The sequence below is a fragment of the Anomaloglossus baeobatrachus genome, chromosome 10 (assembly GCF_048569485.1).
Source record: "Anomaloglossus baeobatrachus isolate aAnoBae1 chromosome 10, aAnoBae1.hap1, whole genome shotgun sequence".
Lineage (NCBI taxonomy): Eukaryota > Metazoa > Chordata > Amphibia > Anura > Aromobatidae > Anomaloglossus > Anomaloglossus baeobatrachus.
In genome coordinates, this window is record NC_134362.1 from 11,506,830 (window position 1) to 11,529,722 (window position 22,893).

General features: G+C 48.6%; 1 protein-coding gene across 1 annotated transcript in view; it reads right to left on the reverse strand.

The window, feature by feature from the left end:
- Positions 1–14,948: 14,948 nt before the first annotated feature.
- The window catches only part of SLC39A13 (solute carrier family 39 member 13), a 32,471-nt gene continuing 24,526 nt past the window's right edge, over positions 14,949–22,893 (reverse strand). Inside the window, exons 9-10 of the mRNA XM_075326623.1 lie at positions 19,294–19,393; positions 14,949–18,929 (exon numbers count right to left, since the gene is read on the reverse strand). Of these exons, the coding sequence (XP_075182738.1) occupies positions 18,854–18,929; positions 19,294–19,393 (176 nt within the window). The 3' untranslated portion in view covers positions 14,949–18,853. The remainder of the gene's footprint in view (positions 18,930–19,293; positions 19,394–22,893) is intronic.

The window sequence follows — 22,893 nt, forward strand, 5'->3', positions numbered from 1 at the left end:
CCCAGTAGTGCTCTATGCAGACATGCTGGGGACCCAGTCTGCCCCAGTAGTGCTCTCTGCAGACATGCCGGGGATCCAGTCTGCCCCAGTAGTGCTCTCTGCAGACATGCTGGGGACCCGTCTGCCCCAGTAGTGCTCTATGCAGACATGCTGGGGACCCGTCTGCCCCAGTAGTGCTCTCTGCAGACATGCCGGGGACCCAGTCTGCCCCAGTAGTGCTCTCTGCAGACATGCCGGGGACCCAGTCTGCCCCAGTAGTGCTCTCTGCAGACATGCCGGGGACCCAGTCTGCCCCAGTAGTGCTCTCTGCAGACATGCCGGGGATCCAGTCTGCCCCAGTAGTGCTCTCTGCAGACAAGCTGGAGACCCGTCTGCCCCAGTAGTGCTCTATGCAGACATGCTGAGGACCCAGTCTGCCCCAGTAGTGCTCTATGCAGACATGCTGGGGACCCGTCTGCCCCAGTAGTGCTCTATGCAGACATGCTGGGGACCCGTCTGCCCCAGTAGTGCTCTCTGCAGACATGCCGGGGACCCAGTCTGCCCCAGTAGTGCTCTCTGCAGACATGCCGGGGACCCAGTCTGCCCCAGTAGTGCTCTCTGCAGACATGCCGGGGACCCAGTCTTCCTAAGTAGTCCTCTCTGCAGACATGCCGGGGACCCAGTCTGCCCCAGTAGTGCTCTATGCAGACATGCCGGGGACCCAGTCTGCCCCAGTAGTGCTCTATGCAGACATGCTGGGGACCCAGTCTGCCCCAGTAGTGCTCTATGCAGACATGCTGGGGACCCAGTCTGCCCCAGTAGTGCTCTATGCAGACATGCCGGGGACCCAGTCTGCCCCAGTAGTGCTCTATGCAGACATGCCGGGGATCCAGTCTGCCCCAGTAGTGCTCTCTGCAGACATGCCGGGGATCCAGTCTGCCCCAGTAGTGCTCTCTGCAGACATGCCGGGGATCCAGTCTGCCCCAGTAGTGCTCTCTGCAGACATGCCGGGGATCCAGTCTGCCCCAGTAGTGCTCTCTGCAGACATGCTGGGGACCCTGTCTGCCCCAGTAGCGCTCTATGCTGCCCCAGTAGCGCTCTATGCTGCCCCAGTAGCGCTCTATGCTGCCCCAGTAGCGCTCTATGCTGCCCCAGTAGCGCTCTATGCTGCCCCAGTAGCGCTCTATGCTGCCCCAGTAGCGCTCTATGCTGCCCCAGTAGCGCTCTATGCTGCCCCAGTAGCTCTCTATGCTGCCCCAGTAGCTCTCTATGCTGCCCCAGTAGCTCTCTATGCTGCCCCAGTAGCTCTCTATGCTGCCCCAGTAGCACTCTATGCTGCCCCAGTAGAGCTCTATGCTGCCCCAGTAGCGCTCTATGCTGCCTCAGTAGCGCTCTCTGCAGCCGGCTGCCCCTCTTCTCTTCGCAGACTCCATGGTTGGTGCATTTCACAGCTGCGCTGTCCGTCCCTCTGTGAGCCTCGTCCACGCATTGATTTATACCTGTAATACAGAAGATGTCAGACCCTGTAGACAAGTCTGAAGTAGAAGTTTATTATTAAGTGTTGTCAGCTTTTGTCCAGGCAGATCCAGCACTGACATCGCTTATTATGGCTGATTTATCTGCTGGCGCTAAATAATGCATGGAAGCTGCGTCTACAGCGGGAAAGATGGGCAGAAATGTAGCGGATGTCTACCACTGAGCGGGAGCCGGGAAACGTGACGCACAATGAAGACGCTCTACAAAGATGTCTGCCCTGCCCAACAGAGAATACGATATTACTGTAGAGTCCTGCACACCATAGTTATCAATAGCTGGCACTGTTCAGGGGGCACAGGGGCAATGTTACAAGGGTCCCAGCCCAAAAAGCAATGTACAACCTATAGGTACAAATGTCCCGGGCTGCAGGCCTCAATGAATACATTCCAGATTCTCCTTCAGTCCCACTGTCCCTGGCGTATAACCTGCAGCCCCTCGCCCCCCCGGTATATACCCGCCAGACCCTCGTCCCCCTGGTATATAACCTCTGGACCCTCGCCCCCCTGGTATATAACCTCCAGACCCTTGCCCCCCCGGTATATAACCTGCAGCCCCTCGCCCCCCCTGGTATATAACCTCCAGACCCTCGCCCCCCCGGTATATAACCTCCGGACCCTCACCCCCCCTGGTATATAGCCTCCAGACCCTCGCCCCCCCGGTATATAACCTGCAGCCCCTCGCCCCTCCGTTGTATAACCTTCTGCCCCTTACTCCCCCCAGTGCTTAACTTCCAGCCCCTTGTCCCCTGGTGTATACAAACTGCCCCCCCCGCCATGCTGTCTGCCTATACTACCCTGTGACAGAGCGGCCGATGCTGCAGAGCTCACTGATAGCAGCGCATCCTGTAATAGAAGCCACCGGGGTACCGAATCCGAACTTGACATTTCTCCTCCTGAATCTCCCCCATCACCTGTGACTGATATTACTGAGAAGAGGAAGGAACCGCAGCAACTCAGCCACAAAGTGGAGAACCCGTAATGTTACAGAGCGGGGGCCGAGTGCTGAGGAGCAGAGGGCAGAAAAGTCCCCACCGCTCTACTGACCCCCATAACTGCAGACCAGACCTCCTCTGTAACATCAGCAGAAACACTGCGCCCCCCGGGAGATTCATGGCCAAGCAGCTGCAGCCGTACATCACCAAGCACAATGCCGAGCCATACATCACCAAGCACAATGCCGAGCCATACATCACCAAGCACAATGCCGAGCCGCAATCCACCAAGCACAATGCCGATCCGTACATCACCAAGCACAATGCCGAGCCGTACATCACCAAGCACAATGCCGAGCCGTACATCACCAAGCACAATGCCGAGCCGTACATCACCAAGCACACTGCCGAGCCCTACATCACCAAGCACACTGCCGAGCAGTACATCAAGCACAATGCCGAGCCGTACATCATCAAGCACAATGCCGAGCAGTACATCAAGCACAATGCCGAGCCATACATCACCAAGCACAATGCCGAGCCGTACATCACCAAGCACAATGCCGAGCCGTACATCACCAAGCACAATGCCGAGCCGCAATCCACCAAGCACAATGCCGAGCCGTACATCACCAAGCACAATGCCGAGCCGTACATCACCAAGCACAATGCCGAGCCGTACATCACCAAGCACAATGCCGAGCCCTACATCACCAAGCACACTGCCGAGCCCTACATCACCAAGCACACTGCCGAGCAGTACATCAAGCACAATGCCGAGCCGTACATCATCAAGCACAATGCCGAGCAGTACATCAAGCACAATGCCGAGCCATACATCACCAAGCACAATGCCGAGCCGTACATCACCAAACACAATGCCGAGCAGTACATCAAGCACAATGCTAAGCCGTACATCACCAAGCACAATGCTGAGCCGTACATCACCAAGCACAATGCCGAGCCGCACATCACCAAGCACAATGCCGAGCCGCACATCACCAAGCACAATGCCGAGCCGCACATCACCAAGCACAATGCCGAGCCGCACATCACCAAGCACAATGCCGAGCCGCACATCACCAAGCACAATGCCGAGCCATACATCACCAAGCACAATGCCGAGCTGTACATCAAGCACCTTGCCGATCACCAGATGGAGTGGTGTAAAGCCGCCACCAGCAGACTCTGGATGAGCCGTGCTCTAAGCAGTGACGGATCACACTTCTCTATCTGCGTCTGATGGAGTAGTCTGGTTTTGGTGATGGAGGACATTACCCCCCAGCTGCATTGTACCCGCTGTACAGATTGTGGAGGAGGAGGATGCTCCGGGCCGTTTATCAGGGGGCGGCCGCAGCCTCTTAGCACCAGTAATGGTAAATCTTAATCTTCAGCACAAGACATTGTGGACAATTGTAGCTTAGTGGGAACAGTTTGGGACGTGGCCTCTCTGTTCTCCATGACTGTGCCAGTGTATAAGCTCCATACAGAGCTTGGACTCCAGCCCCATCCAACACCTATAATGGAGTGTATGAGACCGGCCTCTCCCAACTCACATTCTGACCTCACAAATGCTCTTCTGGATGGAGGGGCAAACACTCCCACAGACGCCTCCAAAATCGGGAGCAGTTATATCTGCAGAGGGTGACTCCATATTGTCTGTGGATGCAGACCGGGAGGACAGAGAAGCCCCTGTAGGGGTGGATGTGGGGGGCACATACTTTTTGGCATACACTGTATACACTCAAAGACTGATCTTCCTTCAGCTGCTCGCTTGGTCACCGTCCACTTCGATGGAGGCGCACAGTTCACCCTCCTTACAAGGGTTCACATAAATATTATTGACCGGCGTTTACCCATTTTAATGCCCCTCTTATCCATCGTAATGAGATTTGTGAGGCTGGTATATTGCCACCACAGCTGAAATGCTCATGTAAACTGTAGAGTATTGGAAAATCAATCCTTGTGATGAGATCTGTAATAGGGACACTTAGGCCTCGGTAATCTGGAGGGGTGAGCAATTAATGCCATCGATCGGATCAATTCACAATTACACAAGCAACGAGGCTAATGGTAAAAGTTACCACATATCTACACCAGCAAAAAGACAAATAAGTCCCAGTGTTCAGTACGAAAGCGACATTACATGAAATATAGAGGAGAACGTGCCCCGAGAGAGATGGCCGCAGTCCTGGGGGATCGCCCGGTGGGCCCTGGCCCTGACACAAAGACAACCCAAATATCCGGTAACTTTGGAGCCAATCACTTACCTTTTGGGTCTATTTCTTATGGGATGATCTGTCCTTTATGTTCAGTGATGGCGGCGATTATTTCCTCAGGTGAGTCCAAGAAGCCATAGTCAACAGTGGCAACTGTAAATTATAAGAGTATTATAAAAATCATACAAAGGGATGAAGACGTAGGACGTGCCACATGGTGTTACCCAGATTTTATCCAGTGGCAGGAACAATGCACACAAGAATCAGTCATCAGGCAAGCAAACCCTGAGCTACCAACTACAATGTCTCCCAAGAGCCAGCCATCAGCCAAGGCACCCCGATCTACGAACTACAATGTCCCTGCAAATACCAGTCATCAGCCATGGCACCCCGCGCTGCCAATTACAACGTCCCCCAAGAACCAGCCATCAGCCAAGGCACCCCGATCTACGAACTACAATGTCCCTCCAAATACCAGTCATCAGCCATGGCACCCCACGCTGCCAACTACAACGTCCCCCAAGAACCAGCCATCAGCCAAGGCACCCCGATCTACGAACTATAATGTCCCTCCAAATACCAGTCATCAGCCATGGCACCTCGCGCTGCCAACTACAATGTCCCCCAAGAACTAGCCATCAGCCAAGGCACCCCGATCTACGAACTATAATGTCCCTCCAAATACCAGCCATCAGCCATGGCACCCTGCACTACCAACTGCAACATCCCCCAAAAACCAGCCATCAGCCATGGCACCCCGTACTACCAACTATAACATCCTTCAAGTACCAGCCATCAGCCAAGGCACACCGATCGATCAGCTACAACGTAACCCAAGAACCAGCCATCAGCCATGGCACCCCGTACTACAAACTACAACTTCCTTCAAGTACCAGCCATCAGCCAAGGCACCCCGATCGATCAACTACGTCGTCACCCAAGTACCAGCCATCAATCAAGCAAACCCCGAGCGGCCAACTACAATGTCCCCCAAATACCAGCTATCAGCCAAGGCACCCCGCACTACCACCTACAATATCTCCAAAGTACCAGCCATGACACCCCACTGCTACCAACTACAATGTCAACCAAGTACCAGCCATCAGCGAAGGCACTCAGCGCTACCAACTACAATGTCAACCAAGAACCAGCCATCAGTGAAGGCACTCAGCGCTACCAACTACAATGTCAACCAAGAACAAGCCATCAGCTTAAGCTCTCCTGCTGGTTCCAGCCACCATTACAAGCACCCCATCCTCCTGATACTAAATTCAAATGACAGTCATCAGCCATAGCACCCCACTACCGACTGCCATGACTCCCAAGTACCAGGCATCAGCCATAGCACCCCACTACCGACTGCCATGACTTCCAAGTACCAGGCATCAGCCATAGCACCCCACTACCGACTGCCATGACTCCCAAGTACCAGGCATCAGCCATAGCACCCCACTACCGATTGCCATGACTCCCAAGTACCAGGCATCAGCCATAGCACCCCACTACCGATTGCCATGACTCCCAAGTACCAGGCATCAGCCATAGCACCCCACTACCGACTGCCATGACTCCCAAGTACCAGGCATCAGCCATAGCACCCCACTACCGACTGCCATGACTTCCAAGTACCAGGCATCAGCCATAGCACCCCACTACCGACTGCCATGACTCCCAAGTACCAGGCATCAGCCACAGCACCCCACTACCGACTGCCATGACTTCCAAGTACCAGGCATCAGCCATAGCACCCCACTACCGACTGCCATGACTCCCAAGTACCAGGCATCAGCCATAGCACCCCACTACCGACTGCCATGACTCCCAAGTACCAGGCATCAGCCACAGCACCCCACTACCGACTGCCATGACTTCCAAGTACCAGGCATCAGCCATAGCACCCCACTACCGACTGCCATGACTCCCAAGTACCAGGCATCAGCCTTATTTTGGTATGATGTCTATGCGTGATCTTCTAAAATCAGTGAGTGCGGCTGTCACAGTAGAATCTGTGGAGCCCAATAGCACAGGATAGGTGGGGGTCCCCCGCTTACAGATTGGGGGCTCAGTAGCTTTACATCATGCTCCTGCCACACATTTCACCCTGAAAAGCCCAGATATAAATTTGATTTTTTTATGTGCCCTAATTTTGCTTCTGCTATTACGAGATGTTTGATTTTGGAGTTTGCATTTGTCGTCAGCCATGGCCGCTCTGCACTTGTGTGGGTTTTGCCCGTCTTCCAGTTTCTTAGTCGATATCTTCATTCGCACCTTTTAAGCTGTTGTGAGAATTTCCACAGACGGAAGCAAAATTTAGTGAGTGCATCCGACTATAACGAGCGTTACCCGTAGCCGGCGGTTTCTAAAAGTGCAGCTTAATACGAGCTGCTAATATCATTCACACCTATGTCTGTGAATGATCCAGGGAAGATGTGCAAAAAAAGGAGTGTTCCTCCTACTGGACCTCCTGTCAAACTGAAAGATTGAGACCTATCTGTAAACCCCCTCCTCCCCCGGCAGATGTGCAAAAAGGAGTGTTCCTCCAACTAGACCTCCTGTCAAAGTGATAAAGGATGAGGCCTGTTTGTCTCCCCCTGGCAGTGCTGGTGACGGGCATCATACGCTCAACACTGGAGCTCCATAGTAACATATAAGGCTCAGGAGTTGTCGCCCTCTGGCTATATCCACCATCGCTAAGCGACAGCTCGGGCCTAGTCGCAGCTAATGAAGCCTATCAGATAGTTTTCATAATGTCTTACTAATTAAGAGCTACTTGTAGTAAATTAACTGATCTAAAATGCAAATTTATATATTAGAGAAGCCTCAATTCTGTTTTAATATCAAATATCTGTAAAAAAAAAAAAAAAAAAAAAGATTACATTTATTTATAGGCCCAAATATGTGAAGGACAAATACATATTTTACGCCTAAAAGTCTCCGGTGACTTCTGCACAGTGGAACAAGGTCATTAAAAGCCGCCCCGTAAAAATAAAACACCTCAAAATTGCCCAACAGGGGCGAGAAAAGCGGCCTGATTATAAACGGCTCATAGAAGCCGCAACTCCATGACTAAATGCAGCCATAAAGCAGCCGGCAAGTGCGCCAGCACGGAAATAACCGCCATTAAACGCCCCAGAGCGGAGGTGAACGGTGAAATCCCTCCGCAGGGGAGGATAAATAGAGGACGGGGATTGTTCAGTCAGATTCATTCATCTCTTACACAGCTAAAAAAAATAAGAAATAAAGGCATTAAGTATAAAAACACGAATAACGTCGTGTCCCGCGGCGGTCCGTGGCTTGTGTTGTATTGCAGCTTAGCCACGTTCACTTTTTAGGACGTGGTGATACCAGGTGCGGCCGATGTACCGGCCGGACGCTGTTGCTTCTAGGAAGGCCGCCATATTTTTCTAATTCTTGACAACCCCAGAGGCATATTTCTTTTTACCTTAATGCATGTATTTTGGGCTAAAAATGATTTTTGTAACTTGTTTATATACTTTTTTTTTTTTTTAAAGCAGACCTGTCATTTTAGGTGACTCTTAAAGGGGTTGTCCAGGTCTTTATCCTTGAGATAGGTCATCAATGTCTTGTTTATGAGGGGTGGGGGGTGCCGATTGGACCCCCTGCAATCAGGTATTCCTGATGCTGCCGGCCACAACTATTCGGTTGCGGAGCTGCACAGCACAGCTCCACCAATGGAATAGTGGCCACGCCTGGGTACTGCACATCCATCTATTGATTGGAATAGGGGGTGGAGGTGCAGAACCTGTTCTAGCCACTTGATGAAGCTTTGCAGCACCACAACTGATTTGTTGCAAGCAAAGGCATCAGGAAAAGCTGACGGCAGGGGCGCCAAGTATCGCACCGCCGCCAATCAGACGTTGATGACCTATCCTAAGCATAGGCTGTTAAAGTCGAGGACAACCCCTTTAAGGATAAGCTGAGGAATAACACTACTTCTAGTCATTATGTGATTTGGATTCTGCATTTTTCGCCTCTGCAGTATCTACCTTTATGTCTCCCATGCACAGCACACACTGACATAACTGATTCCTGTTCTCTTGTCTTAGCACATATTGAGAAGCAGCAGCATGGAGGACATTATACAGAACTACCGAGCTGTGCGACTGAGAATCCAGCACTGGGCTCAGAGAAACATTTATGAGAAGCCGTACTCACCTCTGCGGCTCTGAATTCATCAATTCGGTGAGACAATTACTAGAAAACAGCTGCATGGAGGCCATTATACTGCAGAGATGAGAATATTAGCTTTGAATCCAAAACTGGGAAGAGATAAACACTAACTAGGAGCAGCAGCAGCATGGAGGCCATTATACAGCAGAAATGAGAATAGTAGCTGTGAATGCAGCACTGGGAAGAGATAAACACTAACAAGGAGCAGCGGTATGGAGGCCATTATACAGCAGAAATGAGAATAGTAGCTGTGAATGCAGCACTGGGAAGAGAGAAACTAACTAGGAGCAGCGGTATGGAGGCCATTATACAGCAGAAATGAGAATAGTAGCTGTGAATGCAGCACTGGGAAGAGATAAACACTAACTAGGAGCAGCAGCAGCATGGAGGCCATTATACAGCAGAAATGAGAATAGTAGCTGTGAATGCAGCACTGGGAAGAGATAAACACTAACAAGGAGCAGCGGTATGGAGGCCATTATACAGCAGAAATGAGAATAGTAGCTGTGAATGCAGCACTGGGAAGAGATAAACACTAACAAGGAGCAGCGGTATGGAGGCCATTATACAGCAGAAATGAGAATAGTAGCTGTGAATGCAGCACTGGGAAGAGAGAAACACTAACTAGGAGCAGCAGCATGGAGGCCATTATACAGCAGAAATGAGAATAGTAGCTGTGAATGCAGCACTGGGAAGAGATAAACACTAACTAGGAGCAACAGTGTGGAGGCCATTATACTGCAGAAATGAGAATAGTAGCTGTGAATGCAGCACTGGGAAGAGAGAAACACTAACTAGGAGCAGCAGTGTGGAGGCCATTATACAGCAGAAATGAGAATAGTAGCTGTGAATGCAGCACTGGGAAGAGATAAACACTAACTAGGAGCAGCAGCAGCATGGAGGCCATTATACAGCAGAAATGAGAATAGTAGCTGTGAATGCAGCACTGGGAAGAGATAAACACTAACAAGGAGCAGCGGTATGGAGGCCATTATACAGCAGAAATGAGAATAGTAGCTGTGAATGCAGCACTGGGAAGAGATAAACACTAACAAGGAGCAGCGGTATGGAGGCCATTATACAGCAGAAATGAGAATAGTAGCTGTGAATGCAGCACTGGGAAGAGAGAAACACTAACTAGGAGCAGCGGTATGGAGGCCATTATACAGCAGAAATGAGAATAGTAGCTGTGAATGCAGCACTGGGAAGAGATAAACACTAACTAGGAGCAACAGTGTGGAGGCCATTATACTGCAGAAATGAGAATAGTAGCTGTGAATGCAGCACTGGGAAGAGAGAAACACTAACTAGGAGCAGCAGTGTGGAGGCCATTATACAGCAGAAATGAGAATAGTAGCTGTGAATGCAGCACTGGGAAGAGAGAAACACTAACTAGGAGCAGCAGTGTGGAGGCCATTATACAGCAGAAATGAGAATAGTAGCTGTGAATGCAGCACTGGGAAGAGATAAACACTAACTAGGAGCAGCAGCATGGAGGCCATTATACAGCAGAAATGAGAATAGTAGCTGTGAATGCAGCACTGGGAAGAGATAAACACTAACTAGGAGCAACAGTGTGGAGGCCATTATACTGCAGAAATGAGAATAGTAGCTGTGAATGCAGCACTGGGAAGAGAGAAACACTAACTAGGAGCAGCAGTGTGGAGGCCATTATACAGCAGAAATGAGAATAGTAGCTGTGAATGCAGCACTGGGAAGAGATAAACACTAACTAGGAGCAGCAGCAGCATGGAGGCCATTATACAGCAGAAATGAGAATAGTAGCTGTGAATGCAGCACTGGGAAGAGATAAACACTAACAAGGAGCAGCGGTATGGAGGCCATTATACAGCAGAAATGAGAATAGTAGCTGTGAATGCAGCACTGGGAAGAGATAAACACTAACAAGGAGCAGCGGTATGGAGGCCATTATACAGCAGAAATGAGAATAGTAGCTGTGAATGCAGCACTGGGAAGAGAGAAACACTAACTAGGAGCAGCGGTATGGAGGCCATTATACAGCAGAAATGAGAATAGTAGCTGTGAATGCAGCACTGGGAAGAGATAAACACTAACTAGGAGCAACAGTGTGGAGGCCATTATACTGCAGAAATGAGAATAGTAGCTGTGAATGCAGCACTGGGAAGAGAGAAACACTAACTAGGAGCAGCAGTGTGGAGGCCATTATACAGCAGAAATGAGAATAGTAGCTGTGAATGCAGCACTGGGAAGAGAGAAACACTAACTAGGAGCAGCAGTGTGGAGGCCATTATACAGCAGAAATGAGAATAGTAGCTGTGAATGCAGCACTGGGAAGAGATAAACACTAACTAGGAGCAGCAGTGTGGAGGCCATTATACAGCAGGAGTGAGAATAGTAGCTGTGAATGCAGCACTGGGAAGAGAGAAACACTAACTAGGAGCAGCGGTATGGAGGCCATTATACAGCAGAAATGAGAATAGTAGCTGTGAATGCAGCACTGGGAAGAGAAACACTAACTAGGAGCAGCGGTATGGAGGCCATTATACAGCAGAAATGAGAATAGTAGCTGTGAATGCAGCACTGGGAAGAGAGAAACACTAACTAGGAGCAGCAGCAGCATGGAGGCCATTATACAGCAGAAATGAGAATAGTAGCTGTGAATGCAGCACTGGGAAGAGATAAACACTAACTAGGAGCAACAGTGTGGAGGCCATTATACAGCAGGGGGAGATTGTGGTTTATAGTTGTAAATCCAGGTCTGGGATGAGATAAAACACTTATTGTAAAACAGCAGCAAAGAGGTCTTTATATAGCGGTACTGAGAAGTGTAGCTGTGAATCCAGCTCCAAGCTAAATCATTAGCTAGATATCGGCTGCAAAATCTGTGTTCTTTCCTGTGTGCCTCGTCTCTTCACTCCTCCTCCAAGTGAGCATAAAAGCATGGTCTATCGTTGCTTTTGTACAAGATTAAAAAGATGGCTGCTGCTGAAATGAAAGCCATAAGTAGGTGACTCAGTCTGCCTCATTATACTGAATGAGGAATGAGAAGTGATCGGGCTTATAGATTAGACAATGCGCTCACTGACGGATCACTGGTAACTCATTCTGCAGTTCAATATACACAGATATACACAATAAGGGTCACAGACCAGAGAATGCGCTCACTGACAGGTCACTGGTAACTCATTCTGCAGTGTATATAGTTATACACAGAGGATGGAGTACAGAGAATGAGCTCACTGACAGGTCACTGGTAACTCATTCTGCAGTGTATATAGTTATACACAGAGGATGGAGTACAGAGAATGAGCTCACTGACAGGTCACTGGTAACTCATCCTGCAGTGTATATACAGTGATACACAGAGGATGGAGTACAGAGAATGAGCTCACTGACAGATCACTGGTAACTCATTCTGCAGTTCAATATACACAGATATACACAATAAGGGTCACAGACCAGAGAATGCGCTCACTGACAGGTCACTGGTAACTCATTCTGCAGTGTATATAGTTATACACAGAGGATGGAGTACAGAGAATGAGCTCACTGACAGGTCACTGGTAACTCATTCTGCAGTGTATATAGTTATACATAGAGGATGGAGTACAGAGAATGAGCTCACTGACAGATCACTGGTAACTCATTCTGCAGTGTATGTACAGTGATACACAGAGGATGGAGTACAGAGAATGAGCTCACTGACAGATCACTGGTAACTCATTCTGCAGTGTATATACAGTAATACACAGAGGATGGAGTACAGAGGATGAGCTCACTGACAGATCACTGGTAACTCATTCTGCAGTGTATGTACAGTGATACACAGAGGATGGAGTACAGAGAATGAGCTCACTGACTGATCACTGGTAACTCATTCTGCAGTGTATATAGTTATACACAGAGGATGGAGTACAGAGAATGAGCTCACTGACAGGTCACTGGTAACTCATTCTGCAGTGTATATAGTTATACACAGAGGATGGAGTACAGAGAATGAGCTCACTGACTGATCACTGGTAACTCATTCTGCAGTCTATATACAGTAATACACAGAGGATGGAGTACAGAGGATGAGCTCACTGACAGGTCACTGGTAACTCATCCTGCAGTGTATGTACAGTAATACACAGAGGATCGAGTACAGAGAATGCGCTCACTGACAGGTCACTGGTAACTCATCCTGCAGTGTATATACAGTAATACACAGAGGATCGAGTACAGAGAATGAGCTCACTGACAGGTCACTGGTAACTCATTCTGCAGTGTATATAGTTATACACAGAGGATGGAGTACAGAGAATGAGCTCACTGACAGGTCACTGGTAACTCATCCTGCAGTCTATATACAGTAATACACAGAGGATCGAGTACAGAGAATGAGCTCACTGACAGGTCACTGGTAACTCATTCTGCAGTGTATATAGTTATACACAGAGGATGGAGTACAGAGAATGAGCTCACTGACAGATCACTGGTAACTCATTCTGCAGTGCATATAGTTATATACAGAGAATGCGCTCACTGACTGATCGCTGGTAACTCATCCTGCAATGTATATAGTTATATACAGAGAATGCGCTCACTGACTGATCGCTGGTAACTCATCCTGCAATGTATATAGTTATATACAGAGAATGCGCTCACTGACAGATCACTGGTAACTCATCCTGCAGTGTATGTACAGTGATACATGGAGGATGGAGTACAGAGAATGCGCTCACTGACAGATCACTGGTAACTCATTCTGCAGTGTATGTACAGTGATACATGGAGGATGGAGTACAGAGGATGAGCTCACTGACAGATCACTGGTAACTCATCCTGCAGTGTATGTACAGTGATACATGGAGGATGGAGTACAGAGGATGAGCTCACTGACAGATCACTGGTAACTCATCCTGCAGTGTATGTACAGTGATACATGGAGGATGGAGTACAGAGGATGAGCTCACTGACAGATCACTGGTAACTCATCCTGCAGTGTATGTACAGTGATACATGGAGGATGGAGTACAGAGGATGAGCTCACTGACAGGTCACTGGTAACTCATTCTGCAGTCTATGTACAGTGATACATAGAGGATGGAGTACAGAGAATGAGCTCACTGACAGGTCACTGGTAACTCATCCTGCAATGTACATAGTTATATACAGAGGATGGAGTACAGAGAATGCGCTCACTGACAGATCACTGGTAACTCATCCTGCAGTGTATGTACAGTGATACATGGAGGATGGAGTACAGAGGATGAGCTCACTGACAGGTCACTGGTAACTCATCCTGCAATGTACATAGTTATATACAGAGGATGGAGTACAGAGAATGAGCTCACTGACAGATCACTGGTAACTCATCCTGCAGTGTATGTACAGTGATACATGGAGGATGGAGTACAGAGAATGCGCTCACTGACAGATCACTGGTAACTCATCCTGCAGTGTATGTACAGTGATACATGGAGGATGGAGTACAGAGAATGAGCTCACTGACAGGTCACTGGTAACTCATCCTGCAATGTACATAGTTATATACAGAGGATGGAGTACAGAGAATGCGCTCACTGACTGATCGCTGGTAACTCATCCTGCAGTGTATGTACAGTGATACATGGAGGATGGAGTACAGAGAATGAGCTCACTGACAGGTCACTGGTAACTCATCCTGCAATGTACATAGTTATATACAGAGGATGGAGTACAGAGAATGCGCTCACTGACTGATCGCTGGTAACTCATCCTGCAGTGTATGTACAGTGATACATGGAGGATGGAGTACAGAAGATGAGCTCACTGACAGGTCACTGGTAACTCATCCTGCAATGTACATAGTTATATACAGAGGATGGAGTACAGAGAATGAGCTCACTGACTGATCGCTGGTAACTCATTCTGCAGTGTATGTACAGTGATACATGGAGGATGGAGTACAGAGGATGAGCTCACTGACAGGTCACTGGTAACTCATCCTGCAGTGTATATAGTTATATACAGAGAATGCGCTCACTGACTGATCACTGGTAACTCATCCTGCAGTGTATATAGTTATATACAGAGAATGGTGAAGTCAAATATTACAAAGTTTTTAAACAAAGAAACACAGATCAGTCTTATCATGAATAAATATAAAACTTTATTATTTTAAGATCTCATGCAAAAGAATATAATAAATCTCTCCACATAAAGAAGAATGAAAAATTAGATCTATTCCAACTCTGGTAAAAACGTTCTCTCTATACATATATACACGGATACATCACCGGGGCGTAACAGGGCGTCCGTCTCTCGCTCCTCCTCCACTGGGGTCTAACTTGGACCGACGCTCCACGTGACCGCCATTTATATGTGGAATAAAGGAATAAGTGGAATCTTAGAGGGGGACGTCCGGCCAATTTATTTAGGGTGTAAAATAATAAAGGTAGTAATTTCTCACCTTCCCGACCCCCATTGCTTCTTTTCTGTCGGCTCCTGGGTCCCCTGCTGGTCTCTGTACTTCCTGTTCGTTCTGGACAGACATGTGACCTCTGCAGCCAATCACTGCATGTTGTCACTAATGTGACCAGTGATTGGTTGTAGTGGTCACGTGTCCGTTCAGACAGAGCAGGAAGTACAGAGACCGGAGGGAAACCTGAATCAGCGGCAGGACAGTGGTGAATTTCACTGCCTTTATTATTTTACACCAGTGTGACCAGGTTATAGAGGCACTCATGTAGGGAAAGCAAATAATGCCGCTCAATATTTTTATGGATTTTTTTAATACAATTAATACGGCTGACGCGAAGGAAGTGGTGGAATAAACCGTACAGAGCATGGCGTCCGACCTTCATACCTGAGCCGTGTAATGCTACATTGGCACCATGCGACAGCGGAAAACGTGAAAAAACACATGAGACCACCAGTCGTGGAATGTACGGGCCGTAGTAACCAGAGAGATATATATATATTAATTGATGTAACAAGCTTCTGTGAAGCCTCAGGCTACGTGCACATGGAAGCTTATTCTAGTGGAAACCACTGCAGAAAATGCTCCATCTTTGGGGAGGTTTTTGAAGAGTTTTCCATTTTCTGGAGCAGTTTTAAAAAGTTTTTGAAGCATTTTGTAAGAATTTTTTGACACCTTAAGGCTATGTGTCCACGCTGCGGAAAATGTGCGGATTTTGCCGCGGATTTCTGGCGGAAAAGCCGCGGATTTCCCGAAAATCTGCAGCAGCGGCACTTCCCAGCCATTTCTATGGCATTTTGGAAATGCTGTGGCCATGCTGCGGATTTTTCCGCGGCGGATTTGGTGCGGATTTTGATCCGGAAAAATCTGCAACGTCAATTATTGTTGAGGATTTTGATCCGGATTTTGGCTTTAAAATTGGGGGGAAAAAAAATAATCCGCACCAAAATCCGCGGCAATTCCGCACCTTTGAAAAGGTGTGGATTTTGCGGGAAAGCCGCGGATTTTGATGCAGAAAAATCCGCAGCAACATTCTCCCGTGGACACATAGCCTAATACTAATATTCTGCAGATGCCCCCTGGCTCGTTGCAGAATTCTTTGTTCTTGGTGGCTGTAAATATTCTCCTTTCGGATCGGTCCACACAAGGTGGAAACGACAACAGATTTTCCAGAGGAAAATCCACAGCGTATTGAAGTAGCAGCAAAATGGATGAAGTTTTATCAAATCTCATCCATGAGCTGAAGTTAAAAAAAAAATCTGCAGCAGAAATTGACCTTTGAGGAGGATTTTAAAATAGTCGCATGTGGATTTACTGCAGTTCATTGTAGTGCAAACTAAAATCATAGGCAAATCCCCATGTAACACGTGCAGAAATCCGCAGCGGAAACTCACTGGAGAACGGAAAGGATTTTTAGTAAGAGGAAGATTGTAAGATTGCTTGTTATAACCAGCGCTCTGCAATATCCCCAGCTTAATAAAAGAAGTGAATTTCCACCTTTGATCATCAGGTCGGTTTTAGGTCCAATCTGCTACGTGGATCCATTTCTTATATTGGACTGGTCTTCTGAGCCGTGTCTGGCAGCTACTGCCGCTTCCACATATGTCAATACGGAGGTCATTGTTATAGTTTTCTGAATAGCAGAATATGCCATTATCGTCTGACGGATGAGGGTTCACCTCTCTGAAGAACGGGCCCCATCCTGTGCCGTGGTGGCCACATGCCCGACTTTCTCCATCCACTTCTATGGGGGTAATGAATACACACGAGCATGCAGTGGATATTACTGTGGATAATATTTTGCAGGGGTATTACTAACCCCTCTAAGTCTATAAATCAAGGGAAACATGATGGACATATGCATTTCTAAGCATTGCTTCCACTACAGGTGTTTTGGGTCCTGTTCCACAATTTGGAGGCTCCAGGTCTTTGAGGGAGGGATGTCGTATAGGAGCTGAAGGCTTCGCTGCTGGCCAACTTATAGCCATTGAAAGCCCCTTACTATAATGAAGGGGGCAAATGCATTAGAATACAATGCAGAATTTCAATGGTTAAGTGCACATCTTCATTATGAGCAAAAAACGTATATATCGATACGTATTAGGGGACGCTGTCGAGTAAGGAGGGTGCAATAGCGGAGATTTAGGGGGGGAAATCTTTGTAAATGGAAAGAAACAGGACTTGGGCACACCGTCCTCCCTGTCTGTGCCCGAATATGAAACACTGTTCTCCTTCTTTATATGGGCTACTAGTATCTAAGGTCCAGTATTGCAGACTTGCTTTTAGTGCGATCGGTCCCTCTGTCTTTAACAGGCAGTTGGGGAGGGGGGGGGGGTCACATATCATTGGGCACGTTCTCCATAGCTGCATGCACTTTCTTCCTTTCTGGCACTAGAAGCCATCCAGCCTCCCAAATGATGCGTCAGCTGCCAAATCTGGCATGGGATCACTTTTGGAATCACTTTATCCCCTTTGTAATCCGGATAGCTACAAGTAAGAGGTTTGCATTCAGCACCAGGTCCATAATCCCTTCTCGGACTGCTGGTACCAGCACTAGCCCATTCTTGTAGGACTGTGCCGGATACTTATAGACATGGCCCTCAATATTAAGGACATGCAGGGAGCTGGCTCTAGTGCAGGCAGCAATGATCATGGTCCAGCGCCATCTAGGGCCCCTCATTTCTGTGCCGATGGCGTTAGGACCCCATACACCTGCGGAGATGTAAGCACGCGTCTCGCCAGGTGGTGCACTCTTAACGTCACCACACATTTCAGATGCAGAAGTGAGCGGCGATAGAAAACCCTTTAAAATCCTGGACTTTGCATGGGATTAGGAGCTCAGACCCGTGTAAAGATATATTAAAAAAAACAACTAATCTGTGCAGAAGTTTGGACCTAAAAACGAGAAAAGGATAAAAGGTGCAGGTTTGCTTTCTGCATTGTTAGATTTGCTGAGCTGCAGCGCTGGCAGCTGCTCGTCTTATTAGGGGGTCTTCCTCCACAGACAAGACCCTTCTCCTTATAAACTTATTGCTTTCAATCTGTTACAAAACACTGTAAAACATCAGTGGTTCTGAGGAGTCAGAGAAAGCCCGGACCAGTTTGCTAGTGTCCGGTTTGTCCCCTCGGGCACTGACCATACGCTATATATTGCCCAATGCTGTGTAATACAATATCTTGGCACGGCGGGGGTTACAGGTCGTCTGCCCGTAATTCAGGACCTGAAGATTTTGGCTAAGTACACAGAACGTGTACACACATATATAAACATGACACACAGGAACATGGATAAAGGCAGCAGATATGGGGACAGACAAGCTGCAGGGAGGAAGCAGCGGGACATATGGAAGCTATAGGTGACACATAGCACGGAAAAATGAGGCACAAGGCAAGGCCACGCGCGAGGAGCGGAACGAGACTCCGTCAGGTCGATGGTGACCGTCTCAGGAGTGATGTGTCCACAGGGGGGCGCCAGGTGTCTGCTGTGCCGGCAGGGACGCTCCGTGTGTGCATATCCCACGCCCGGGCCGGCAGCGCAGGATCGTCGGGTCTCAGGTGAGCGCTCCGCTGTGGTTACTCCACCGTCAAGGACAGGACTGTCATCACAGCGATGCCACAGCCGATCAGCAGGACTTGGATCAGGGAATTCCTGGGAGAGAATATAGAAAAAAAAAGTGACAAACATTGTACGAGAAGACATTACTATATGGGGGGGGCTGACCACCACGGGGGTCACATCCCACCCAGATTTAATCGTGCCGCTGATGCATGTCCAGTCCATGTGAACACGCACCCACAGACGCTCAGAGGATTCATGTCAGGAGGACAGTTATAGCCATCCACATATATATATATATATATAGTGCAGGTCTTGTAATAATGGACACCCGTCTTCCTACATATTCCTCAGCCATGACCGCTCGGGTGCCGAGGAGCCTTTCATCTCAGCGCAATATCACAGCCTGAGCCGCAGTCATTGGTCCCCCTGGACCGGACATTACCGGTGTACTCACCTCCAGTTTATCTCTTCCAACAGGTCTGGCAGCACATTAACCAGCGCAATGTACAGGAACCCGCCCGATGTGAAGGGCAAAATCCAGGCCCCGGCTTCACCTGGGCAGGAAAGAAAGCGACAAGCAATGTAATATCCGGCTGAATGCCCCCGCTATACTATCCCATCCGTGTGCGCTGGATAGCAGCCATTGTGATCACGCTGGAACAGGTCATTGCCATAAAAAGGGGGCCGCAAACTATAATCATAACTGTAAAACAGCTCCAAATGATAAAAGACAAAAACACTTCTTTTCTCCCCATTGATCTTTTGTTTTTTTTTTCTAAGAGGCGGCCGGCACGTGGCTGCAGAGTCCACATGAAGCCACCAAGCCACGACACCAAGGAGTGCCGAGGTCACTGACTGACAACAGCATGGCCGCAGCGTCACTGCCGGAGCAGCGCTGGAAAGAAGCCATGAGAACGGGCTCGTCTTATAAGCTTTATAGCCTTTTCTTAAAAAAGAAAAATAAAAAACCTTACAAAAGTTGGATTCATTTAACATTATAAAGGATTATTTTTTTTCATACAGAGCTCCAATGATGATGGTGAGGACACCTTACATTGCTCTTGCAGGTGATGATGGTGAGGACACCTTACATTGCTCTTGCAGGAGATGATGGCGAGGACACCTTACATTGCCCTTGCAGGTGATGATGGCGAGGACACCTTACATTGCTCTTGCAGGAGATGATGGCGAGGACACCTTACATTGCTCTTGCAGATGATGATGGTGAGGACACCTTACATTGCCCTTGCAGGTGATGATGGTGAGGACACCTTACATTGCCCTTGCAGGTGATGATGGTGAGGACACCTTACATTGCCCTTGCAGGTGATGATGGTGAGGACACCTTACGTTGCACTTGCAGGTGATGATGGTGAGGACACCTTACATTGCTCTTGCAGGTGATGATGGTGAGGACACCTTACATTGCACTTGCAGGTGATGATGGTGAGGACACCTTACATTGCTCTTGCAGGTGATGATGGTGAGGACACCTTACATTGCTCTTGCAGATGATGATGATGAGGACACCTTACATTGCCCTTGCAGATGATGATGATGAGGACACCTTACATTGCCCTTGCAGGAGATGATGGTGAGGATACCTTACATTGCTCTTGCAGATGATGATGGTGAGGACACCTTACATTGCACTTGCAGGTGATGATGGTGAGGACACCTTACATTGCCCTTGCAGGTGATGATGGTGAGGACACCTTACATTGCACTTGCAGGTGATGATGGTGAGGACACCTTACATTGCACTTGCAGGTGATGATGGTGAGGACACCTTACATTGCTCTTGCAGGAGATGATGGTGAGGACACCTTACATTGCCCTTGCAGGTGATGATGGTGAGGACACCTTACATTGCCCTTGCAGGTGATGATGGTGAGGACACCTTACATTGCCCTTGCAGATGATGATGGTGAGGACACCTTACATTGCCCTTGCAGGTGATGATGGCGAGGACACCTTACATTGCCCTTGCAGATGATGATGGTGAGGACACCTTACATTGCCCTTGCAGGTGATGATGGCGAGGACACCTTACATTGCCCTTGCAGATGATGATGGTGAGGACACCTTACATTGCACTTGCAGGTGATGATGGCGAGGACACCTTACATTGCCCTTGCAGGAGATGATGGTGAGGACACCTTACATTGCCCTTGCAGATGATGATGGTGAGGACACCTTACATTGCCCTTGCAGGTGATGATGGCGAGGACACCTTACATTGCCCTTGCAGATGATGATGGTGAGGACACCTTACATTGCCCTTGCAGGTGATGATGGTGAGGACACCTTACATTGCCCTTGCAGATGATGATGGTGAGGACACCTTACATTGCCCTTGCAGATGATGATGGTGAGGACACCTTACATTGCCCTTGCAGGTGATGATGGTGAGGACACCTTACATTGCCCTTGCAGGAGATGATGGTAAGGACACCTTACATTGCCCTTGCAGGTGATGATGGCGAGGACACCTTACATTGCTCTTGCAGGTGATGATGGTGAGGACACCTTACATTGCTCTTGCAGGAGATGATGGTGAGGACACCTTACATTGCTCTTGCAGGAGATGATGGTGAGGACACCTTACATTGCTCTTGCAGGTGATGATGGTGAGGACACCTTACATTGCTCTTGCAGGAGATGATGGTGAGGACACCTTACATTGCCCTTGCAGATGATGATGATGGTGAGGACACCTTACATTGCCCTTGCAGATGATGATGATGGTGAGAACACCTTACATTGCTCTTGCAGGAGATGATGGCGAGGACACCTTACATTGCTCTTGCAGGAGATGATGGTGAGGACACCTTACATTGCCCTTGCAGGAGATGATGGTGAGGACACCTTACATTGCTCTTGCAGATGATGATGATGGCGAGGACACCTTACATTGCTCTTGCAGATGATGATGGTGAGGACACCTTACATTGCCCTTGCAGGAGATGATGGTGAGGACACCTTACATTGCCCTTGCAGGAGATGATGGTGAGGACACCTTACATTGCCCTTGCAGGTGATGATGGTGAGGACACCTTACATTGCACTTGCAGGTGATGATGGCGAGGACACCTTACATTGCCCTTGCAGGTGATGATGGTGAGGACACCTTACATTGCCCTTGCAGATGATGATGGTGAGGACACCTTACATTGCTCTTGCAGGAGATGATGGTGAGGACACCTTACATTGCCCTTGCAGATGATGATGGTGAGGACACCTTACATTGCTCTTGCAGATGATGATGATGGTGAGGACACCTTACATTGCCCTTGCAGGTGATGATGATGGTGAGGACACCTTACATTGCCCTTGCAGGTGATGATGGTGAGGACACCTTACATTGCCCTTGCAGATGATGATGATGGTGAGGACACCTTACATTGCCCTTGCAGGAGATGATGGTGAGGACACCTTACATTGCCCTTGCAGGTGATGATGGTGAGGACACCTTACATTGCCCTTGCAGGTGATGATGGTGAGGACACCTTACATTGCCCTTGCAGGTGATGATGGTGAGGACACCTTACATTGCCCTTGCAGGAGATGATGGTGAGGACACCTTACATTGCCCTTGCAGGAGATGATGGTGAGGACACCTTACATTGCCCTTGCAGGTGATGATGGTGAGGACACCTTACATTGCACTTGCAGGTGATGATGGCGAGGACACCTTACATTGCCCTTGCAGGTGATGATGGTGAGGACACCTTACATTGCCCTTGCAGATGATGATGGTGAGGACACCTTACATTGCTCTTGCAGGAGATGATGGTGAGGACACCTTACATTGCCCTTGCAGGAGATGATGGTGAGGACACCTTACATTGCTCTTGCAGATGATGATGATGGTGAGGACACCTTACATTGCCCTTGCAGGTGATGATGGTGAGGACACCTTACATTGCCCTTGCAGGAGATGATGGTGAGGACACCTTACATTGCTCTTGCAGATGATGATGATGGTGAGGACACCTTACATTGCCCTTGCAGGTGATGATGGTGAGGACACCTTACATTGCCCTTGCAGATG